At 42.8% G+C, this 20,922-nt stretch overlaps 1 protein-coding gene across 1 annotated transcript; it reads right to left on the bottom strand.

The window, feature by feature from the left end:
• Positions 1 to 72: 72 nt before the first annotated feature.
• LOC110509881 (phospholipid-transporting ATPase ID) lies at positions 73 to 20,754 on the bottom strand. Its single transcript, XM_021591063.2, has 28 exons — positions 20,346 to 20,754; positions 15,782 to 15,863; positions 15,519 to 15,577; positions 15,290 to 15,403; positions 13,608 to 13,706; positions 13,429 to 13,490; positions 13,153 to 13,225; positions 12,888 to 12,958; positions 12,674 to 12,756; positions 12,407 to 12,565; positions 12,225 to 12,313; positions 11,956 to 12,149; positions 9,816 to 10,024; positions 9,286 to 9,329; positions 8,985 to 9,150; positions 8,628 to 8,816; positions 8,327 to 8,442; positions 8,002 to 8,166; positions 7,788 to 7,899; positions 7,603 to 7,708; positions 7,359 to 7,509; positions 6,876 to 7,059; positions 6,435 to 6,658; positions 6,158 to 6,241; positions 4,761 to 5,006; positions 2,879 to 3,017; positions 2,560 to 2,690; positions 73 to 2,462 (listed from the first exon to the last, which is right to left on the bottom strand). The coding sequence occupies exons 2-28, from the start codon at positions 15,834 to 15,836 to the stop codon at positions 2,199 to 2,201; spliced, it is 3,588 nt and encodes a 1,195-aa protein (XP_021446738.2). The 5' UTR covers positions 15,837 to 15,863; positions 20,346 to 20,754; the 3' UTR covers positions 73 to 2,198.
• Positions 20,755 to 20,922: the final 168 nt, after the last annotated feature.

Below are 20,922 nucleotides of genomic sequence, written 5' to 3'. Positions count from 1 at the left end.
CGAATAGAAATGTAGGCCATGTACTCATAAAAAATGACCAACGATTACAAAAAACTAAAACAACAAAAGGAATACAAAAATATCAAACATTTATTATGGCAGTACAATGCTCAAAAAGTAGGGTACATAATTCAAATCACAGAGAGTCTATGATTAGTGTTTCAATGATTGAGAGAAGAAAATATAACATCTTTATGTAGGTCCAACAAATATTACACAAATATGTCTACTAAGGTATACTAACATAAATCAGGCAAAGTCATAACATAATGCACTCAAATAATAATATATCATAACTCAATGCAACACCCTGAGTACAGACACTACAATGTATGTGGAACAATATGTAAAGAAGGTTTGCATAAAAGTTTCAAATTAAGTTATTTAAGGCCCTTTTAGTCTCACTAAATTGTATAATAACACAGTAATAACTCAATAATAACTACAATTCATTAAAGCTATAATAAAACAGGGGATGACCATCCTCCTCAGTGAATTTCATTTTAATTTTTTTGGGTGAAACATCAAAAAAGTGATCATTTTTTTAGATAAAACTATACTAAATATACTAAATTAAAATGCACTGTTTTGCAATGAGGGTCTACAGTAGCCTCAACAACACACTCTGGGGTAGCACCATGTTGTAACCGGAGGACAGCTATTTTCCATCCTCGTCTGTTTACAATGACTTCAATACAAAACCTAGGAGGCTCATGGTTCTCACCCCCTACCAAAGACCTGCACAGTAATTATGATGGCTTACGGAGGACGTCCTCCAACCAATCAGAGCTCTTGCAACATGAACTGACATGTTGCCCATCCAATCAATGGATCAGAGAATGAATCTAGTAGTGAAAACATAAGCTAGCCCTGTAGTGCATAAAATGTGGTGAGTAGTTGACTCAAAGAGAAAGACAATAGTTGAACAGTTAAAAAAAATAAAAAATCTAAAAAAAATAAGGGGAAGTAGCAGAGAGAGCTGCATTTTGTTCACTTTCTTAGCTAGATAATGCAGCTATTTAATTTAGCCTGGCTCAAACAGAGAGGAATGTTACTTATGTTAGCTAGCTGGCTAAGGCTATCCAACACTGAAACTCTTCCAAGTCTAGGTAAGCTTTCGTTTTTTTTATATTGTCACCGGGGCCCACCGGTGTAACTGCTAAACTGCTTGCTGTACACTGTACTGAGTGAGTGTAGCGGGTTTACTAACACGTTATTTCTAGTAGCTATGTTGACTATGATGTAAGCTAATATGGTGACAACGATGTAGGCTATGTGAAGCGGTTTAGTGGTTATGGTATGAAGCTTTGGCTTGGAAAGTTTGTTTTGACTGGTCACTGACAACTTGTGTTGTGCACTGAAGTCCACAAGCGAAGGGAAAAGGTGAGAGGAGGAGAGCGCATAGAAGCGAGAAAGATTTATACAACGAGCAAAGTGATGATGCTGTTTGTATGTGGCTGCTATGAAAGTGATCTGTGTGTGCGGGTGATCAGGGGTGTATTAATTCTGCTAATTCTGTTGAAAAACGTATCTTAAAACAGAAGCAAACGGAACGGGAATAAACCTACCTGAATTTGTCCAATAGAAATTCTCGTTTGCAACGGTTTGAACTAATGATTACACCCTAGATCAGCTAGATGCAGGCACTGTCTGTCACCTTGATTACTCCCATTTGTATTTTGACATGTGCACCTAGGCTAGGTTGTAGCAGCCTCATGATGGGTATAGGGAAAATTAGAGTATGATGTAGCAGCCTAAACCTATAGATGTTACATTGAGCTGGGTTAATGGAATATGAATGACAGTCATCCAATATTATGCTGTAATAGAAATAAGGCCCCCAAAAAAATTATTCTCCCTAATCATAAACGGCACCAACCGCCACTGACCATTGTACCATAATGATCATTTTGGACTTATGCCGAGCATGATTTTGTTGCTGTACCACCAATACTTTTTTCTTTACAGTTACAAGTACAGTACTTCCACATACATACATCTTGAAACTAAGCCTGGCTGAATTTAGGCTTGGGGTTGTCCTTGTACTTTTCATCCAGAAGAATATTACACATCCTCGCATCAGTGGAAGTGTTTCACAGAAACATGGCTGATTGACATTTGATATTTCTTTTAGGAATAGATTGAGGATTTTCAGACTGAATGGCCAGAACACTATGTGCTCTGTTAGGTCATCACTCCTAGGGACTCAGTGGTGGCTCCCCCCCCTCATTGATGGTGCGGTAGAACTGATGCTGGGTCTGGGCCAATGGCGAGTCTGTCTGGGAGAAAAGGGCTGGCCGGCTCTTCGGGGTCCACCGCAGGAATCTGCCTGAGGTCACCAGGTCACCGTAGCCCTGGGCGTGGGAGAAGGCGTAGCCTGACCGGCGGGTACTGGCGCGGCGGGCTTGGACACGGCGAGGTGCAGGGGGTAACACCTTGTCCTGTCTCACCTTGTACCTCACCTAGAGGGAGGAGGAGGAATGAGAGAGAGTGAGGGAGAAGTAATAATTTGTGAATCTTCAATGCCAATTACAAAGGAGTTAACCCTCGAAATCTGACCTTGTCGTTGACAGTGGGCCACAGCAGGATGCGGAGGAAGCGATATGCCACCACGGGAAGCACACAGAGGATGGAGGTGAGTAGCATAGTCAGCCACACATTGGGCTGGTTCAGGGAGTTCCTGGCTGTGCCTGTTACATAGAGTATAGCATCACAACATGTATTCAGATGATGATTGCTGTGAGACACTCACCTACATAGTCACAGATACTGTAACAAACAGTTACAGATAGTGTCACTGACCAAATGTTCAGATAGAAAGACATGAATGATGAAGGGAGAGGAGGTGGATGGATGGGTGCTGAGTGGTACTACTCACCAATGAAGGGGAAGGAGGAGGTGAAGATGAGAAACATGCCATTGCTGTACATGGTGAATATGACAGCAAAGTACACACAGAGACTGCCCCACAGGAAGAACTGGTTCACTGATGTCCAATAGTGGGTGTCCAGACCCAGCTTTAACAAAGACACATGCAGCTACCTCAGACTCTGTTACTGTGTGTGTGTGTTTAGAGAGATGCCTTCTACATTAGTCCAGAGTGTTTATGTATGTACAGTTGAAGTCGGAAGTTTACATACACCTTAGCCAGATACACTTAAAATCAGTTTTTCACATTCCTGACATTTAATCCTAGTAAGAATTAGGTCAGTTAGGATCACCACTTTATTTTAAGAAAGTAAAATGTCAGAATAATAGAAGTGAGAATTATTTATTTCAGCTTTTACAACTTTCATCACATTCCCAGTGGGTCAAAATTTTACATACACTCAATTAGTATTTGGTAGCATTGCTTTTAAATAGTTTAACTTGGGTCAAATGTTTCTGACTTCAAAGAAAACAGATGTCAACACAAAAAATTAGGAAAGTAAAATTGATTTCTGGACATCACTCATTCTTAAAATATTTCCACAAACCTCCCACAATAAGTTGGATGAATTTTGGCCAACTTTGGAAGTATGCTTGGGGACATTGTCCATTTGGAAGACCCATTTGCGACCAAGCTTTAACTTTTTGACTGATGTCTTGAGATGCTGCTTCAATATATCCACATAATTTTCTTTCCCATTGGTGCCATTTATTTTGTGAAGTGCACCAGTCCCTCCTGCAGCAAAGCACCCCCACAACATGATGCTGCCACTCCCGTGCTTCACGGTTGGGATGGTGTACTTCGGCTTGCAAGCCTCCCACTTTTTCCTTCAAACATAATGATGGTCATTATGGCCAAGCAGTTGGATTTTTGTTTCATCAGACCAGAGGTCAATTCTTCAAAAAGTATGATCTTTGTCCCCATGTGCAGTTGCAAACCATAGTCTGGCTTTTCTTTGGCGGTTTTGGAGCAGTGGCTTCTTTTTTGCTGAGTGGCCTTTCAGGTTGTGTCGATATAGGACTCGTTTTACTGTCGATATAGATACTTTTGTACCCGTTTCCTCCAGCATCTTCACAAGGTCCTTTGCTGTTGTTCTGGGATAGATTTGCATTTCTCGCACCAAAGTTTGTTCATCTCTAGGAGACAGAACGCGTCTCCTTCCAGAGCGGTATGACGACTGCGTGGTCCCATGGTGTTTATACTTGCGTACTATTGTTTGTACAGATGAACATGGTACCTTCAGGCATTTGGAAATTGCTCCCAAGGATGAACCAGACTTGTGGAGGTCTACATTTTTCTTTATGAGGTCTTGGCTGATTTCTTTTGATTTTCCCATGATCTCATGCAAAGAGGCACTGAGTTTGATGGTAGGCCTTGAAATACATACACAGGTACACCTCCAATTGCTCAAATGATGTCAATTAGCCATCAGAAGCTTCTAAAGCCATCATTTTCTGGAATTTTCCAAGCTGTTTAAAGGCACAGTCAACTTAGTGTATGTAAACGTCTGACCCACTGGAATTGTGATACAGTGAATTATAAGTGAAATAATCTGTCTGTAAACAATTGTTGGAAAAATTACTTGTGTCATGCACAAAGTAGATGTCCTAACTGACTTGCCAAAACTATAGTTTGTTAACAAGAAATGTGTGGAGTGGTTGAAAAACAAGGTTTAATGACTCCAACCTAAGTGTATGTAAACTCCCGACTTCAACTGTAGGTTTGAAAATATGGTTTAAGCCTCAGTTGAAACATTCATATACCACCACACATGCCCCAATTTGATAACTAAAGTACACATGTTATTTCCCTTCTTCTCCCTTCTCCTTACCTGTATACTGACGGCGATGAGCAGGCAGGTCTGGGCCAGCAGGGCGAAGGACTGATAGTCCACAATGTCTTTGCCGTCGTCTCGGACCGTGTCGTACATGGCTGCCCAGGGAATGAAGAAGAGGACCAGGGAGCTGTAGCCACTGTGTAACACTGTGTAGACAAAGGCCCTCTTACTGAAGTACTGGTTGAGCTGGCCTGGGGCGTAGAGCTTGGGGTACTGGAAACTCCACCGATCATTTACATCCTAAACACACATATATACACTGAACAGTGGTGTAAAGTACTTAAGCAAAAATACTTTAAAGTACTATTTAAGTAGTTTGGTGTATCTGTACTTTACTATTTATATTTTTGCCAACTTTTACTTCACTACATTCCTGAAGAAAATAATATAATATTACTCCATACACTTTCCTTGATACCCAAAAGTACTTTTTACATTTTGACAGGAAAATTGTCAAATTCACACACATATCAAGAGAACATCCCAGGTCATCCCTACTGCCTCTGATCTGGCTGACTCACTAAACACAAATGTTTAGTTTGTAAATTATGTCTGGAATGTGCTCCTGGCTATCCATCAATAAAAAAAAAAAAAATTTGTGCCATCTGATTTGTTTAATATTAGGAATTTTAAATGGTTTATTCTTTCACTTTTGATACTTAAGTACATTTGAGCAATTCCATTTATTTTTGATACTTAAGTACTGTATTTTTAAAACCAAATACTTTTAGACTTTTACTGAAGTAGAAATTTACTAGAGTAGAATTTTACTAGGTGACTTTCAATTGAGTAATTTTCTATTAAGGTATCTTTACTTTTACTCAAGTATGACAATTTAGTAATTTTTCCACCACGGACACTGAATATACCAAACATTAGGAACATCTTCCTAATATTGAGTTGCACTCCCCTCCCTTTGCCCTCAGAACAGACTCAATTCGTCAGGGTATGGATTATACAAGGGTCGAAAGCGTTCCACAGGGATGCTGGCCCATGTTGACTCCAATGCTTCCCACAGTTGTGTGAAGTTGGCTGGACCATTCTTGATACACACAGGAAACTGTTCAGCATGAACAACCCAGTAGTGTTGCAGTTCTTGACACAAAATGCCAGGTTCACCTGAGAGATGCATCTTCTTTAACCAGTCTCCTCCCCTTCATCTACACTGATTGAAGTGGATTTAACAAGTGACATCAATAAGGGATCATAGCTTTCACCTGGATTCACCTGGTCAGTCTATGTCATGGAAAGAGAGTTCTTAATGTTTTGTATACTCAGTGTATGTGATTACATACATACATACATACATACATACATACTACTTACTTGCATCGGCATACATAATTGGCTGATGTACATTACTGACATACTAACATAAGAGACCTGATTACCTGGTCAAAGAGACTCAACGCCAGCACAGGTAGAGCTGTGTAAACCAGGTTATACAGGGTGATGAACCACTCGTCATACACAGTCTGTTAGGGGGAACAACAACTAATACACATTAGATACATGACTGTTGCTTAGTCCATTAGAGCCCAGTATGCTTCCTGGTCAGGAACTACTTCTGCCACTAGTTATAAAGGGAATTAACATGTCATACTCGAAACAAACTAAAGCATGACTTTTCTGCTCGTCTCTGTGCATGCACCTCTGTCTGTGTCTCACCTGTGCTGAGAAACCGCAGAAGAAGCCGTACCAGAAGTGGACGAAGGTGAAGGTGAAATTCTTGTAGAAGAAGTAACGCAGGAATTTGCACATCCTCAGGTAGGACCAGCGGCCGTGCACCAGCAGGAGGCGCTGCAGGTAGCGGAACTGAGCGAAGGAGAAGTCACTGGAGAGCACCGCCTGCATTCCCTCCTGACCTGATATACCTACTCCTATATGAGCAGCTAGAGGGGGGAGAGAGGAAGGGAGGGCAAGAGAGAGGGAGAGGTGGTGGGAGAGAGAGGGAGAGGGGTGGTGGGAGAGAGATGGATGTGTGTGTGTATGAGTTGATTAGAGGAATCATAACAGCAGTCAAACATTTAGCATCAAGAATCAGGATCCTTCAACACCTTCACAGTGATCAAGCAGCTCATAATCGGACCCTTGATCAAGCAGCCCTACCCTTGATCATGCTGACGTCGTTGGCGCCGTCGCCGATGGCCAGAGTGATAGCCTGCTTGTACTTCTTCACCAGCTCCACCACCTGGGCTTTCTGCAGTGGAGTCACCCTGCAGCAGATCACCGTCTGACACATACACGCTGTCCGCAGCAGCTCCATCTCCATGTCCTTCTCCAGGGCAAAGGCCTGGGTGGAGAGGGAGGGAAGGGGAGATGGAGGGAGGGAGGGAGGAGAGGAGGAGGTAGGGGTGAGGGGAGGGAGAGGGAGGGAGGAGAGGGGGACGTAGGGGTGAGTGGAGAGAGAGGGAGGGAGGAGAGGGGGAGGTAGGGGTGAGGGGAGAGGGAGTAGTGGAAAGAGAGATAAATGAATGAAACAGAGATTGGAACAGAGATTCTGAAAAGTGATTACAACATATGTCAAATCAGAATATAAGTTTTATGTTTCCAGTAACTTGTCCTGTGACCCACCAGAGTCCTTGTCCTTACCAGACTGTGTCCGTTAATCACCATAGCGTACTCTCCATCCACTGGTTCATCTGCCACCGTCTCTGTCTTTAAAAGACAAAACAGGCCACTTCTACTCTTCGTGACTGTAGGCTCCTCTGGTCCATCAGGTCTCATCTTCCTCCTTGCGGTCCTGGTCAGGGAGAGAGAGATCCGTTTACATGTCCCCTTACTGTGGTGCGTCAAGCTACGAAAGTGATTGACAATAGTCTGTCTGTGGACTCACTGGAGCTCCTTTCTGACTTCCTCTGCTGTGTTTGCCGACACGATGAACACTTCGGTCATCTCCTCTCGCAACATGTTGCAGGAGTAGCCAATGTTCTCTGCCGTTTCTGTTCCGACAGAGAGAAAAGAGAATCAAGGTGTGCCAGAGAAAACTATTGATAGTATATTCTAAGGAAGATAACCCACCTTGCTTGTCTCCAGTGAGCACCCAGATCTTGATGTCGGCTTTGGAGAGCTGCTCAATGGTCTGAGGCACTCCATCCTGTAGCTTATCCTCTACTGCAGTGGATCCTAACAGCTACACACACATACCGGTACAAACATGAAAGATTCAGTTGATATTGTGCTAGTGGATTGTCTTGTAGGACATTGTAATGATACTTTTGTCTGTAGTACCCACCAGCAGGCCTTTCTCGATCTCCTCATACAGCGCATCCAACTTCTCCTCCCTCTCGTCCATGGCAGTGCTGGCCTCATGGTGGCGCAGTTTCCACTCCTCCATATACTTTGGGTCTATGTCCTTGTAGGCCAGAGCCAGCGTACGCAGACCATCCCCAGCATACTCCTGTCAATGGAACAGTTACTTTAGAGTTAGGATCTAACACACGGGTACAGAGTTGGACATACAGGATGTAGTTCATCTTGTGTAAGATTTTACATATATTCGCACGCTCCACAAAAAATACAGAATTCTAAACACGGACACACAGAAGCTGGTTACTCACGTTGAGGTGTTCGGTGGTGACCTCCTTTAGTTTGCTGCAAGAAGGGTTCAGTCTCTCAAAGATGATGGTGTCTGCTCCCTTACAGTAAAGAGTCAGCTTGCCCTCCGGACTGCGGACTAGGGGCCACACAACACATAATCAGGTTTTGTTAACTTAAATCTCAATGTCAATCGGTTACAATAAAGCCATCAATGTTTGAACAAACTTCACATATCATTCAGATCATTCCAAATAGCTACAGTTCCAGAACATATTCCCCTATAATTCTAAAGGCGTAACGGTTAGTGTTTGTTGGACTCACCGATGACCGACATCCTCTTGCGGACGTTGTTGAAGTCCAGTACAGCCAGCAGCTCGTAGGTGACCAGCTCTCCCATCTCCACTACAGTGATGCTCTCTGGCGTACGAGAGCGGAACACAAAGCCAAAGTTCCTGGCTGCTGTGACCAGAGCTCCCTCGTCTGGTGACTGGGCCTGGTAGTACAATTCACCTAGAAGATCACAATAATTGGAAGATATTTACTAGTCGCCTTGTCTAGTTTATGGAGTAGGTAGAAGTTGTCCTCCCAACCACTGTGCAACTTCTACCTCAAGCCGCAGTCCAGAGTCACCCACATCAATGCAATAACATATGAATCCAGCAGGAGTTGCTTTCTCACCCTCCTTCTTCTCCTCGGGCATGACGGTGTGGCACAACGCAAGCAGGCGGAAGAAGGCCTGCACCTCGGGGTTGCCCTCCCTCACCACCTCCACTAGGCTGTGGTCATGGAAACAGAACTTTGGGTCGGCCAGGTTGTTCCAAGAGAAGTCCACCTTCTCGGTTTTCTACCAGAGAGTGAGTGAGGGTTAGGAATGTTAGTGCCACGGAATGTAAGGATTTATTGCAAAAGAAAGGGCCTTAGAGATTTTCTTTCATACATTTAAATCCATAAACCCAACACACCCTTTTCCTCCTCTCACCTCATTAATCTCCACTCTTTGTCCAGAAAAGTCCAACAACTCCCCTGGAGAACAGAAACACATTTAGTCAGTTATATGGTACAGTGAATGATTGCCACCTATGTGTATTAATGTATGCCTTACCGTGTGTGTAAACACATGATACGTGCTTATAGTGCTAGACTTGACCTTTTTCTTCATCTACCGCTATTACCATCCATCCCTGCACATTGATATGGCAATGGTACTCATGGTATATAGGTTCATTCTTGTGTGTTTTATTTCTCATGTGTTTATATGTACAGTACCAGTCAAAAGTTTGGACATACCTGCTCATTGAAGGGTTTTTCTTTATTTCATTTTTTTTTTTACATTGTAGAATAATAGTGACGACATCAAAACTATGAATATATATGAATAAATGTAAAAAAATATATACAGTATTTTTAACTTTTCACGGTAAGGTCTACACCGGTTTTATTCGGCACATGTTACAAATACAGTTTGATTTGATTTGATATAAGTGTGTGTATTTCAGCGCCAGGCCTCACCATAGGACTTCCCGTTGATGGAACACTTGTTGAAGGTCATGATGTTCTGTGTGAGTGTTCCAGTCTTGTCAGAGAAGATGTATTTGATCTGGCCCAGCTCCTCGTTGAGCGTGGTGGTCCTGGCCTCGGCAGGCGTGTCACTTTTGGGATAGTACATCTTCCTGTCCCAGTCTATGTAGAAACTGTTCCCCAGGCGAATGATCTCCACACTGCACCCAAAACACAGGAGAAAGAGAAAGAGAGAGAGGGAGAGAGAAATGCAATTGTAGTGAAACGCAACATGGATCTCCCTCCTGCCCCCCCTCCCACTGCCACTACCCTATGTACCACCAGTACAGTTAGACATGAGCAGGTCTGATGAGCTACCAGAGTGGTCACGGTCACCAGGAGAGGGCGTCAGTCAACCACCCACCTCAACAACATGGTACCAGGAAGAACGGCCTCCACCATCTGACGCAGCTGCAGAATGGGAGAAACTGCTTGAAGCACTGCTAATAGAGTAAACGGCACCGCCTTAAGGGGAAGACCATATATGTACTGTCTTGCTGCGGTTAGAGGATGCCTATGAGGCACAGTAGTGCAGAAACCACAAGTGGGACTTGAGCGGTGATCAAAAGGTATATAAAGAGACATTTGCCATTACTTTGGCGTCTGACTTCTTGAATTCTGAATTCATTTAGACAACCATTTGACTTCGGGTAATTGCCACCTGACTCAAATTACTTAAAGATTCTAACTTACTGGATACCAGGGTAAGAGTCCGTTTACCTATCGACCAGTTGACCCTGTGTGCAGCATACGTTTGGACCGAGTGTACCGTTGTGACAAAGTCTTAATTGACCGAGGAACACTGTAGCACCGGCCGGGTTGCTTGCCCCAGACACTGCGGTAGATCAACGGCAGAATTACCACCTGCTGAGAACGGTTGGAAAATTGGTCGAATCGACTCTGTCTCCGACTGACCCAGTGACACGTGTACTGTTGTAACACAGTGCCTTGCCCTGGAATCGGGGTTTCAGGTTATTTGACAATACTATCCAACCTGAGGGCAGGTTAGAGAACTCAGTCTAACTTGAATCTCGAAATTTAGTTGAACCAACGATTCCTCATAGGAGAGATCGATACATAAACTAAATTCTCAGCACTCTGACCAATTGAAACACCGCTCCTGATCTCGTGGGTCTCCCTGTCATCTTTTAAAGGTAATTAAGTTGAAGTATTATATTTGATTAGAGATAAGTGTTATCATTGCACCAGGCATTTAGAGCATTAAGGCATTTGCATGTTTTTGATTAACGCTGTGTGTGACCAAGGAACAATTTGTGTATTTTGAAGTATGTTTGATTGTAAAAGACAAAAAACAGAGTGTTTCAAAAATAAACGGTAGTCTTGCTTTGTCGCGAGTACACGCCCTCCCAAGACAGTTAACGGCAAGGGAGATAACAACTTTGACACTCCCCTCTACCGGGACACTGGAAACGGAGACCAATACTCTGTGATTGAGCGAGTTACCATGAAAAGACAAAGAGGAAGGTGTGTCCAGTAGTGATTCATTAATTGTCTTATCGATCTATCTAAGTTGTATTTTCCAAGCGTTACATAGCCGACGGGCAGAGTAGTGAGACTAAGTTGACTAAAGGTCTTCACACTTTAAACTAGATACATCACAGAAGGGAAATACTCAACCACAGGGAAATCATATAGAGACTGGTACGACTAGTGCTTAATAACAACTCAAGGATCAATTAGTGGTGAAACAAAGAGTCTAGAGGATAAACGTGGGGTTCACACCTCCCAGCTAGAGCTAGACCGTTGAGCGTGACAAGGCAAAAGACCTCTCTACGCGGACAACGTATCGATATAGAAAGAGAGGCAGGGCTACGCAAGCGGTCCTGGTTATACCGAGATAACCTGAAGTATCTATAGTGCCCTGTCCAATCCAGGGAACGGGACGCTAACCACCTCTAGCACCCCGCTGCCGGCCAAGGGGCGGGGCTGAAGGTTTCGTATCGCGACACAATCAATTCACATTGATGATTCATGGTGATGTAGTCCTGTCAAAGGCACAGTAGAAGTAACACATTTGGACACAGAGATGCAATTGCAGTGAATGACTGGATAATATGTGAAGTGCACTGACCTGACATAGAGGGATATAGGCACCACAGTGTTGAGGATGATGACGTAGGACCAGAAGGTGAGGAAGGCTGAAAAGGGAGCGTTAACCCCCTCTTGCTTGGGTAGGAATGCAGCAAATTTAGAGCCCTCCTGGTACTCCCAGATTCCATTCCCAACAGCCAGGATTAAACACATAACCGCCAGGAAACCAAAGATCTGGAAGACCAAACACGACAGTTAAGAAGTGTGTGTGTGTGTGATGACTGTGTGTGTATGTATAGTCATACTCACACTCAGCACCAGAACATTCATGAGGCGATCAATGCTGGTCCGTTTCAATGTAGTCTTTCCACAGTTCTGCATCAGCTTGGTGTCTGGACCTAGAAGAGGAAATAGATTGATCATCAGTTGTGGATATATTTTTTTAAGTCTTAGGTAATTTCTCTGACATTATGTGGACCGGTGAGACTCACCTCCAAAGACGACCAGGCCGAAGCACCACTGGGTGTTCCTCAGAGTACAGCCTCTCAGCAGGACCTTCTCGTTGTCCAGGGAGTACATCTCTTCCTTCAGAGTCAGGGTGCCAGTGAACTTATCTAGGCGGTTGTTGGGTGGCTCACAGCGCACCTCGCCTACACAGGGACAGAGAGGTTCAGGGACTGTACAACAGTTAAGAATATTCTGATTCATAAGATCTAGACTTTTAAGCCATGATAATCTAAACGTTTTTCCAGTTTTACCGTTGAAATTGGCCAGTTTCTCTATGCAATCCTCCAGTTCCCCTGTTACAGTCAGGGCCTGCTTCACCTTCAAGTTAGTTTCTCTAAAGGAGGAGGAGGGCAGGATGAGAAACACAGAGAAAGAGGAAGAGCTCATACAATTAAGAAAGGCAGTGAAATATCTTTGGTGTCAAAGGTAAACACAAACACATGCATGAACGCAACAGAGACACACCCATCTAGTTCAGCTGTTTCTATGTAGACGAGGTTGAGAGGCTCACTGCTGGACAGCAACAGGAGATCGGCCTGGAGAAAGAGAGTGATAAAGACAAGAGAGAGAGCTATAGAATGTTAATGTGAAACCCCATAAATTATTACTTACTTGAAATATAAATTAGTCCGATTTTCTATTCTGTAGAATGACTGGTGACCTACACTGGCTGATTGTATTTCTGTGGTACATCTGCCCTTTGACCCTCAGCAGACACCTCCAACCTTACCGTGACAAACTGATTATTCTCCAGCTTGATGATGTCCCCAACTTGAACATCCATCCACTTTTCACTCCTTAGTCTGAAAAGAGCAAGATTGTAATGATACTGCGCTAAAGCAAGCCTAGAGTGACATCTGGTGTTTGAGAATGCTAACACTGACTAACAAATCACCACCTGATGCATACACAACAAATATACAGACCTCTTGAGAGCTAATCTGTGACATTCAAGCACTTTCCAAGCACTGAGAAACAAGCTAAGACAAAGGGAAGAGAGACTCACTCTCCATCGATGAGGACCTCCACCTTCCGGTTGTTCACCTGTCTGTCACATCTGTGTCTGTTCTACACAGGCGAAGGAGAGGGAATATTAGGATCTGGAGACCAGAAAAAAACAGGTCTATGTAGAAACCATGTTCTTTATCTGGTCTTAATACTGTAATTAGTAGACGTTGAGCTCACTATGTCGTCGCTGCCATCCTTAGCCATGGTCATGGAGAGCACCAGGACCAGGGGGACCACGGTGGTGAACCAGGACAGGGATGATATCTCTGGGATGAGCTGAGAGTAGCCAGGAGAGACAAAACATCACCAGCAGGGACTTAACTTTCTGCTTTCAATTAGTACTGCTACTACCTACAATATAGTATAAGCCTACAGCCAGCTCCAGGCCATGAGGGAGCTTATGTGGATACTATGAAGAAATATACATTTGCACTCAGATTCTACATTTTGGTATATTTACAGCTTCAAATCTTCTTGGGTATGAAGCTACAAGCTTGGTACACCAGTATTTGGGGGGTTTCTCCCATTATTCTCTGTGGATCCTCTCAAGCTCTGTCAGGTTTGGTGGGGAGTGTCGTTGCACAGCTATTTTCAGGTCGCTCCAGAGATGTTTGATCGGTTCAATCCGGGCTCTGGCTGGGCCACTCAAGAATATTCAGAGACTTGTCCCGAAGCCACTCCTGCGTTGTCTTGTCTGTGTGCTTAGTGTCGTTGTCCTGTTGGAAGGTAAACCCCAGTCTGAGATCTTGAGTGCTCTGGAGCAGCTTTTCATCAAGGATCTATCTGTACTTTACTCCATTCATCTTCCCTTGATCCCGACTAGTCTCCAAGTCCCTGCTGCTGAAAAACATCCCTGCAGCATGATGCTGCCACCCCCATGCTTCAGCATAGGGACGGTGCCAGGTTTCTTCCAGACATGACACTTGGCATTCAGGCCAAAGAGTTCAATCTTGGTTTCGTCAGACCAGATAATCATGTTCCTTTAGGTGCCTTTTGGCAAACTCCAAGCAGGCTGTCATGTGCCTTTTACTGAGGAGTGATTTCCGTCTGGCTACTGAGGAGTGGTTTCCGTCTCTACTATAAACGCCTGATTGGTGGAATGCTGCAGAGATGGTTGTCCTTCTGGAAGGTTCTCCAATCTCCACCTAGGAAGTCTGGGGTTCTGTCTGAGTGACCATATGGTCCTTGGTAACCTCCCTGACCAAGGCCCTTCTCCCCTGATTGCTCAGTTTGGCTGGGAGGCCAGCTCTAGGAAGAGACTTAGTGGTTCCAAAGTTGTTCCATTTAAGAATGATGGAGGCCACTGTGTTCTTGGGGACCTTCAATTCTGCAGGCATTTTTTGTGCCTCGACACAATCCTGTCTCACTCTACGGACAATTCCTTCGACCTCATGGCTTGGTTTTTGCTCTGACATGCACTGTCAAATGTGGGACCTTATATAGACAGGTGTGCCTTTCCAAATCATGTCCAATCAATTGAATTTACCACAGGTGGACTTCAATCAAGTCGTAGAAACATCTCAAGGATGATCAATGGAAACAGGATGCACCTGAGCTCAATTTCGAGTCTCATAGCAAAAGGTCTGAATACTTACGGTATCTGTTTAAACATTTTAATACATTTGCAAATATTTCAAATCTGTTTTCGCTGTCATTATGGGGTAGTGTGTGTAGATTGATGAGGACATTTATTTATTTATTTAATACATTTTAGAATAAGGCTGTAACGTAACAAAATGTGGAAAAAGTCAAGGGGTCTGAGTACTTTCCGAATACACTATATCTACAGGCATCAGCCCTGTGCAGCATTGACAGAATAAGGCTTAGAGTGGCTGCATTAAAGGCTGTGTAAAGGTTACCTGGAGACAGAGGAGGAAGAGGAAGTAGGCATTGGCCAGCCTTTGGAACTGCTCAAACAGATTGAGCGGGAGAAAGGTGAAGATATTGTATTTGGAGGTTTTAATGGCATTGTCCTGCATGGGAAGCAAGAGGGGAATGTGTTACTGTGACAAATACACATGAAAACATAACATGCAGACACACAATGTAAACAATGGCTTGGAATGAGTAATCGACAGCAGTACTTACAGCATACTCGTAAGACAAGTTGAATTCTCTGTCATTTGCTCGCAGGTGTCTTTCTTCCTCTGTAGGGGGAAACACAACATCAATTATATATCACAGGTGTGGCAATAAACTGCTCAACTCTTCCACAAGTAAATGTTGGCTTTAGCCCCTTAAGGGCTGGGACACAGATAGCCAGATCACAGGCGTGGCAGTAAAATAATAAACTCTGGGGATGCTCTCCACATCAGAGCTGGGGCTAGACTACAGCAGGTCAGCTAACTCACCTTTTACTTCCTTCCTCCCACACTCCAGACCCAATTGTGACAGTAGCGACCCCATGTTCAGCTCATCACTCCCATATCACACCTGGGAGAAGAAACAGATGGCTGATGTGGAATAATAGCTTGAATCATAATGGAATCACAAAGTGAAACTCATTATATAAAATGATGAGAAGCAAGGTTTGGAAACTTCCTGACCATGATGATTTCTCCATACTTGTGGTACAGCTACAGTATATTGTAACCGTGTTATGACAGAGCGAAGGGAGCGGAACGGTCTCATTTACAGCAGGTCTATACACTCTAACCAGTGTGTGGAACAGCAAGTGTGGAACAGCTATAATCATTTTATGACAAGTTCATGGTGAGCCTTGCAGGGTTGTACTAACTTAGGCCTATGTGTAGTATCCTTGGCAACGACCACTTCACATCAGTTTTACACTATTGGTGAGAGTGAGAATTCTTTAATCACTGGACCCGCCTCCACACATATCCGCATGCACACACAGACACACAAGCCTGTTCCCTACGCAAATGAGCTTCCTGATATCTAAATGAACACCAAGAATCATTAACTTTCAAGTGAACATTTTGTGAAAATGGCATTGATGTGATCTAATGAGCTTTATACAGAAATGATCGAATTGACTTTATAGGGATAATCTGTTGAGTTATGGACGTTGCACTGGTTTTTATGAACAGGTTTCACAGACACAGGTTAAATTAGTCATGGAGTAGGCCTGATAAAAATAAAAAATAAATGAAATTTGAATTTCATAAATATAATTTATGTTTGGGTTTTATTCTTCTAGATTACTGTGGCTGGAGCTTTTTAAATGAAGATCAACCATAATCTGGGAATATTTTAGGCCATGTCCATGAAGATAAACTATGAATCCTCTTTATTACAGTGTAAATTGTTCCATGAGGAGGCTTTGAATTTTGTTTGAAATATAAAAAATACAGATCTGATCAAGGCAAGTCTGGGGTGGCAGGTAGCCTAGTGGTTAGAGTGTAGGGCCAGTAACCAAAAGGTGGATCGAATCCCCAACCGGATAAGGTAAAAATCTGTCGTTCTGCCCCTGAACATGGCACTGTTCCTCGGTAGGGTGTCATTGTAAATAAGAATTTGTTCTTAACTGACTTACTTAGTTAAATAAAGATATATATATATATATATATATATATATATATATATAAAAAATATATATTTTTAAATGTATTTTAAGTCCAGTATAAAGAGGAGTCAAATGTATAGTTTCTGATATTAAGGATGAAGCTCTTGTAAAAGCTCATGTACATTAACCTGCTATGTCGTACATTTCCCCTCTATGATCACTAGTAGAGTAAATGCCATGTTGAGATGTAGTAGAGCCACTCCTTATCAACCATTTGTACCAGAGCAAAATAGACTTGATAATCCATACTCAGTCACTACACTTGAGATCGCTAATAACCCTGAACATTAGACCTGGTATTCCCCACATTATGTTTGCCTGCCTGAAGTCACAAAGTTCTCTTATCAGTCTCCTTATCAGTCTTCTAGCTCCTCTGTGATGGCCGCCACCAGCTCAAAAACCTCATACACAGCTCACACACACACCTTATACATTCAAGTAAATAGAAAGCCTTAGAAGTACAGAAACTATTATATGTAAACTTGTCAGAGGAAGATACTATAAAGAAGATATTAATAATATATATATAATATTTATAGTATCTTCCTCTGACAAGTTTTTCACCATGAAATTGTACAGTTCAATGACCATCTGTTTTGGCAGAAACTCACAAATAAACAGCCGAAATTCACTCCAAACCACAGGTCAAAAAATAATCTCACCCTCTCACGCCCACCACAACACCAAAAGCCAAAACTTCTTCCCATTTCCATGCTTTCCCACACCCATATTTCTTTCATTTTTGTTTTAGTTTAAACTTTCACATTGGGAATATTGTCTCCCTGCATTGTACCAGAACACACACACTTTGATACAAAGTACCCACTGGGCACACACACTGGTTGAATCAACGTTGTTTCCACGTAGGGCTGTGGTGGTCACGAAATTTCATCAGCCAGTGATTGCCAAGCAAATAACTGTCGGTCTCACGGTAATTGACCGTTAATTAACATAAACACATTTAACATTTCCTGGCTTCCACACATAGCCTACAAGCAGACATTTGGAACATCTACATTTTAAAAAGTCTAATAAATCCATGTAATACAGCCTACACCTTTACAATAAATCCCTTATTGTAAAGACAGGTCTATGATATGCAGAACATGAGTCTATTTCAGAAGAACAGAATAGCATAATGAGTTGTCCTTATGTTAGGTCCTGATCTGGCTATGCCAAGTGGCTGTGGGCTACACTAGTTCTTTTAGCAGACAAGATTTGCATAGACTTCAGTGGCATTATTTTATAGTATGAAAAATATAATTGAACAAAGCTAAATAAAATAGAAAGAATATTTTCTCCAAACGATTGGTGTGCGCACATGCAGCTATTCTGTGTTGAGCGGTTAACAAAGAAATATGAATATCTATATTTTTTATTTAGAGTTATTAATGTAACTTTAGTTGTTCTACAAACCTTGGGCTATATGTTTTGATTTTTAATACATTGTAAGGCTGCATGATGAGACTAATGATAATTTGAAAAAAAGTTGCTGGAAAGTTGCTTGAAAGGCATGAGCTCGGCTGTACACACTACATCAGTCTCTCATTCACAATTTGACAAGCACTTGATGATCAATTCCTAGAATTTCACGGCTGCATCCCCTTTGTGTGGCCGTATACACCCTAAAAAAACCCATGCCTTTTTTTGGGCCAGTGGCCGCTGTGCCCTTCTCCCTAGGTGCTGTGCACTCCATCACATGATCAGGTTTTTCTTACTGGCTACAAGTGAAGACAGTCACATCGGGGATGCAACTGCGTGGTTCCTTATCCAATTCCAAGCTGCATATTGAAGATATTGGAAGAACTGTCCACATTTACTTTTCATCAGCCAACAAGGTGAGTAGGCCTTATGAACAGCAAAATCACTAGCCTCTGTCAATCTATTCCAAACCTTGCCTGGGACAGTTGTGGGATGCGATAGATCCAAAATGAATACAACCACTACCATTAAAATAAACCGGTTTACACAATGTGGCTGACACAGCAGATCAGAACGTTTAGCTTAAAATGTTAAACTATTAGGCTATTTCTTTACATTATAAGCGCAAAAATGTGCACATGGTAGTAAGCTATAGGCGCAAATGTTCCATTAGCGTAAAATACCATTATCAAATTAAGCAATTATGCATGTAATGCTTCAATTTAAGAAGTTATTTGGCCACTTCAGTTGTGATACAAACTTAACAAAACATATAGGCCTATGGTTAGGCTACATGAGGTGTTTATTTTAATTTAACCTTCATTTAACTAAGCAAGTCAGTTAAGAACAAATTCTTATTTTCAATGACAGCCTAGGAACAGTGCGTTAACTGTCTTGTTCAGGGGCAGAACGACAGATTTTTACCTTGTCAGCCCAGCGATTCGATCTCGCAACCTTTTGGTTACTAGTCCAACTCTCTAACCACTAGGCTACCTGCTGCCCCAGTGTGCGACTGATTAGAAAAAGTTGCAAAAAAGGCATTGTTTCTTGGGCTGGGCATGATTCACAAATGATAATATATCATTCACAAGTGATAGGCTAATATTGTCACCCATCAGACTTAATCTTGTCTTTACATATACTAAATAACATATGTGTGAAATTTGTTTTGATTTAGAATGGACCATTATCATGCACCTGTATCGAAACAGGGACAGCTGGAAAAAATACATGTCATCTATGTACTTAAAAAGCGAATGAAGGACTCTTTTCCTGTGGTTCATTCATTTGCTATACTCCTGTTTAAATATAAGCAATGTGCGTAGCATTAGGAAAGTTGAAAAATAAATATAGTAGGCCTAGCCTATAGAAAGCTGATTCTCTTCTTTTTAGTAGAGGCCATCACTCTGTTTTCTCGCGCAATTGCATAGCCGATTGAAATGTTGCACAACATGAGCTCATGCGCTCTCATGAACTGTTTGATTAGATTTTCTAATACATTTGCATTGATGTCAGAGTGATTAGAAGGGCAATAGAGTGCCGAGTACCAGGCAGTTAGCAAGTTTGGTAGGCTACTAATGACCATCAGCAGCATCAGAGCTTGGAGCAGCCTAATTACTGTGACTAAACGGTCACGTGGAATTTTAATGTTTTCATGACCTGTGACCGCCGGTGTGGTGGTAATACGGTCACTGCAACAGGTCATTTAAATTAAATTATGTTAAACCAACGTTGATCAGACATTGAATTGACTGACATCTGTGCCCAGTGGTTTTATGTTCAAATTCATTAGGATACTGTATGTCAGTTTGATTAACTGATCAGCTTTTCCTTATTAGCCAAATACTGCATCTCTGAAGTCTCTGAACTTGTCGACAGACCCGTTCTAGACAGACCCCAGGCACATGTTCACTTAATTGTTAGCAGCAGTATCATTGGAGAAAAGCAAATAATGTCCAGTCACTTACCTGTGAGAAGAATGATATCGGAGTCCCTCAGGAAAGTCAAGGTCCTTCAACAGAACACAGACAGGTACAACAAAGACGGGCAGGAAGTAGGCCTAAGGATGTCTCCAATGACACCCGCTTCTCTCACTCAACACACCCTCCCTTTCAGTTGAACTAGAGTAAATCCAGGAGACGGAACTGCGCTTCAGTCTGGGCAAACACACTTACACCAAGACGCAGACCCAGAGGGGCTCCTGAGACTCCTAGGTAGAAGGCAGGAGTGGAGCAGAGCAGGTGGAGTCCCAGAGGTGGGGTGTGAGGAGGTGGGGGAGGCAAAGTCATGGGCAGCTACAGGAAACAGAACGGGATCCCCCTAAGGGTAATGGCACAGAGCTAGAGTAAACACTCCAGCCAGCGATCTTTGGACCTGGATGTTGAGACACAAGCAGAGGCAGGTGCTGAGCAGCAGTAAAACTGAGGTGAGGGACAGACACTGGCCAATCAGAACAAACAATGGGGCAATGACCTGGAAGATCAGAGGATACCAGGCATGTCACACACACACACACCCTGAGGTGGGGACGCATGCGCAGACACA

The sequence above is a fragment of the Oncorhynchus mykiss genome, chromosome Y (genome assembly GCF_013265735.2).
Source record: "Oncorhynchus mykiss isolate Arlee chromosome Y, USDA_OmykA_1.1, whole genome shotgun sequence".
NCBI lineage: Eukaryota > Metazoa > Chordata > Actinopteri > Salmoniformes > Salmonidae > Oncorhynchus > Oncorhynchus mykiss.
The sequence above is the reverse complement of the archived record's forward strand: the minus strand, read 5'-3'. Positions and strand labels throughout refer to the sequence as shown.